At 38.2% G+C, this 1,288-nt stretch overlaps 1 protein-coding gene across 1 annotated transcript; it reads right to left on the bottom strand.

Moving 5' to 3' along the window:
* Window positions 1-333: 333 nt before the first annotated feature.
* On the bottom strand, window positions 334-972 carry LOC131954915 (uncharacterized). The gene has a single exon (XM_059318760.1). It carries the CDS (start codon window positions 970-972, stop codon window positions 334-336), a length of 639 nt encoding a protein of 212 aa, XP_059174743.1.
* Window positions 973-1,288: the final 316 nt, after the last annotated feature.

Below are 1,288 nucleotides of genomic sequence, written 5' to 3' on the forward strand. Positions count from 1 at the left end.
TAAAGTTATTTGACTCATGCTGCCTGCCAGTTGGTTTATTTGATGGAACGGCAGGTCAAATCTTCTGGAAACAATGGCAGGGGTGGGGGGGGGGGGGGGGGGGCGGAGATTTTAGGACGAGGGTTAACTAACTCTATCTTGGTTTGTGTTTTAATGGTAGAAATGGGGTGGGGGTGGCGGGGTAAAAAGCTCAGATTAAAGATGGCTAAAATTTGTTATGGGGTGGGGGTGGCGAGGTTTAAGATGGCTAAAATGTGTTAGTGTGTTGATCTATTTGTTTGACTGCATGTATGTTCAAGTGTTCTAGCGTGCCTTCAAAGTCCTCGACCTCGCTCAACTGCAGTACCACACCTGCCACATTGAGTCAACTTTTGGTGAATTTAAAATGTCAACTTTTGGTGGATTTAAAATGTCAACTTTTGGTGGATTTAAAATGTCAACTTTAGGTGGATTTAAAATGTCAACTTTTGGTGGATTTAAAATGTCAACTTTAGGTGGATTTAAAATGTCAACTTTTGGTGGATTTAAAATGTCAACTTTTGGTGGATTTAAAATGTCAACTTTTGGTGGATTTAAAATGTCAACTTTTGGTGGATTTAAAATGTCAACTTTTGGTGGATTTAAAATGTCAACTTTTGGTGGATTTACAATGTCAACTTTTGGTGGATTTAAAATGTCAACTTTTGGTGGATTTAAAATGTCAACTTTTGGTGGATTTACAATGTCAACTTTTGGTGGATTTAAAATGTCAACTTTTGGTGGATTTACAATGTCAACTTTTGGTGGATTTAAAATGTCAACTTTTGGTGGATTTAAAATGTCAACTTTTGGTGGATTTAAAATTTCATCTTTTTGGTGGATTAAAATGTCAATCATTTGTGGTTTGGAATTGTCGACTTTTGGCGGATGTAACATGTCAAGGGTCGGGAATGTGCTGAAGTACCTCCCTTGCAACGTGATTTGATGGTGCATGTTTCTGATAATATTTGCAACTTGTGTAGCTAATAGATCATTTGTGTGAATATCTGATCTATCCGTGTTGACATCAAATTACATAGATAAGTGTTGCGAACACATATCTTGCACCAAATTACCGCCACAGTAGCTTCCACTGTCTACTTTGTTTTCTTTTAATTAAAAAAAAGATATTTAAGGCGACGCTACCCTCATGGTTCTATCCGGCAATTACCTCCCTTTGAAACTATCGTTTCACTGCAAGGAGCCGATAACTACTCCATGACTCAAGCCACTGGACAAGGACCCTACAACAAAAGTCGAGGTTTTCCTC

This window comes from Physella acuta, unplaced genomic scaffold (genome assembly GCF_028476545.2).
Source record: "Physella acuta isolate Inbredline_101_S28 unplaced genomic scaffold, ASM2847654v3 ptg001039l, whole genome shotgun sequence".
NCBI lineage: Eukaryota > Metazoa > Mollusca > Gastropoda > Physidae > Physella > Physella acuta.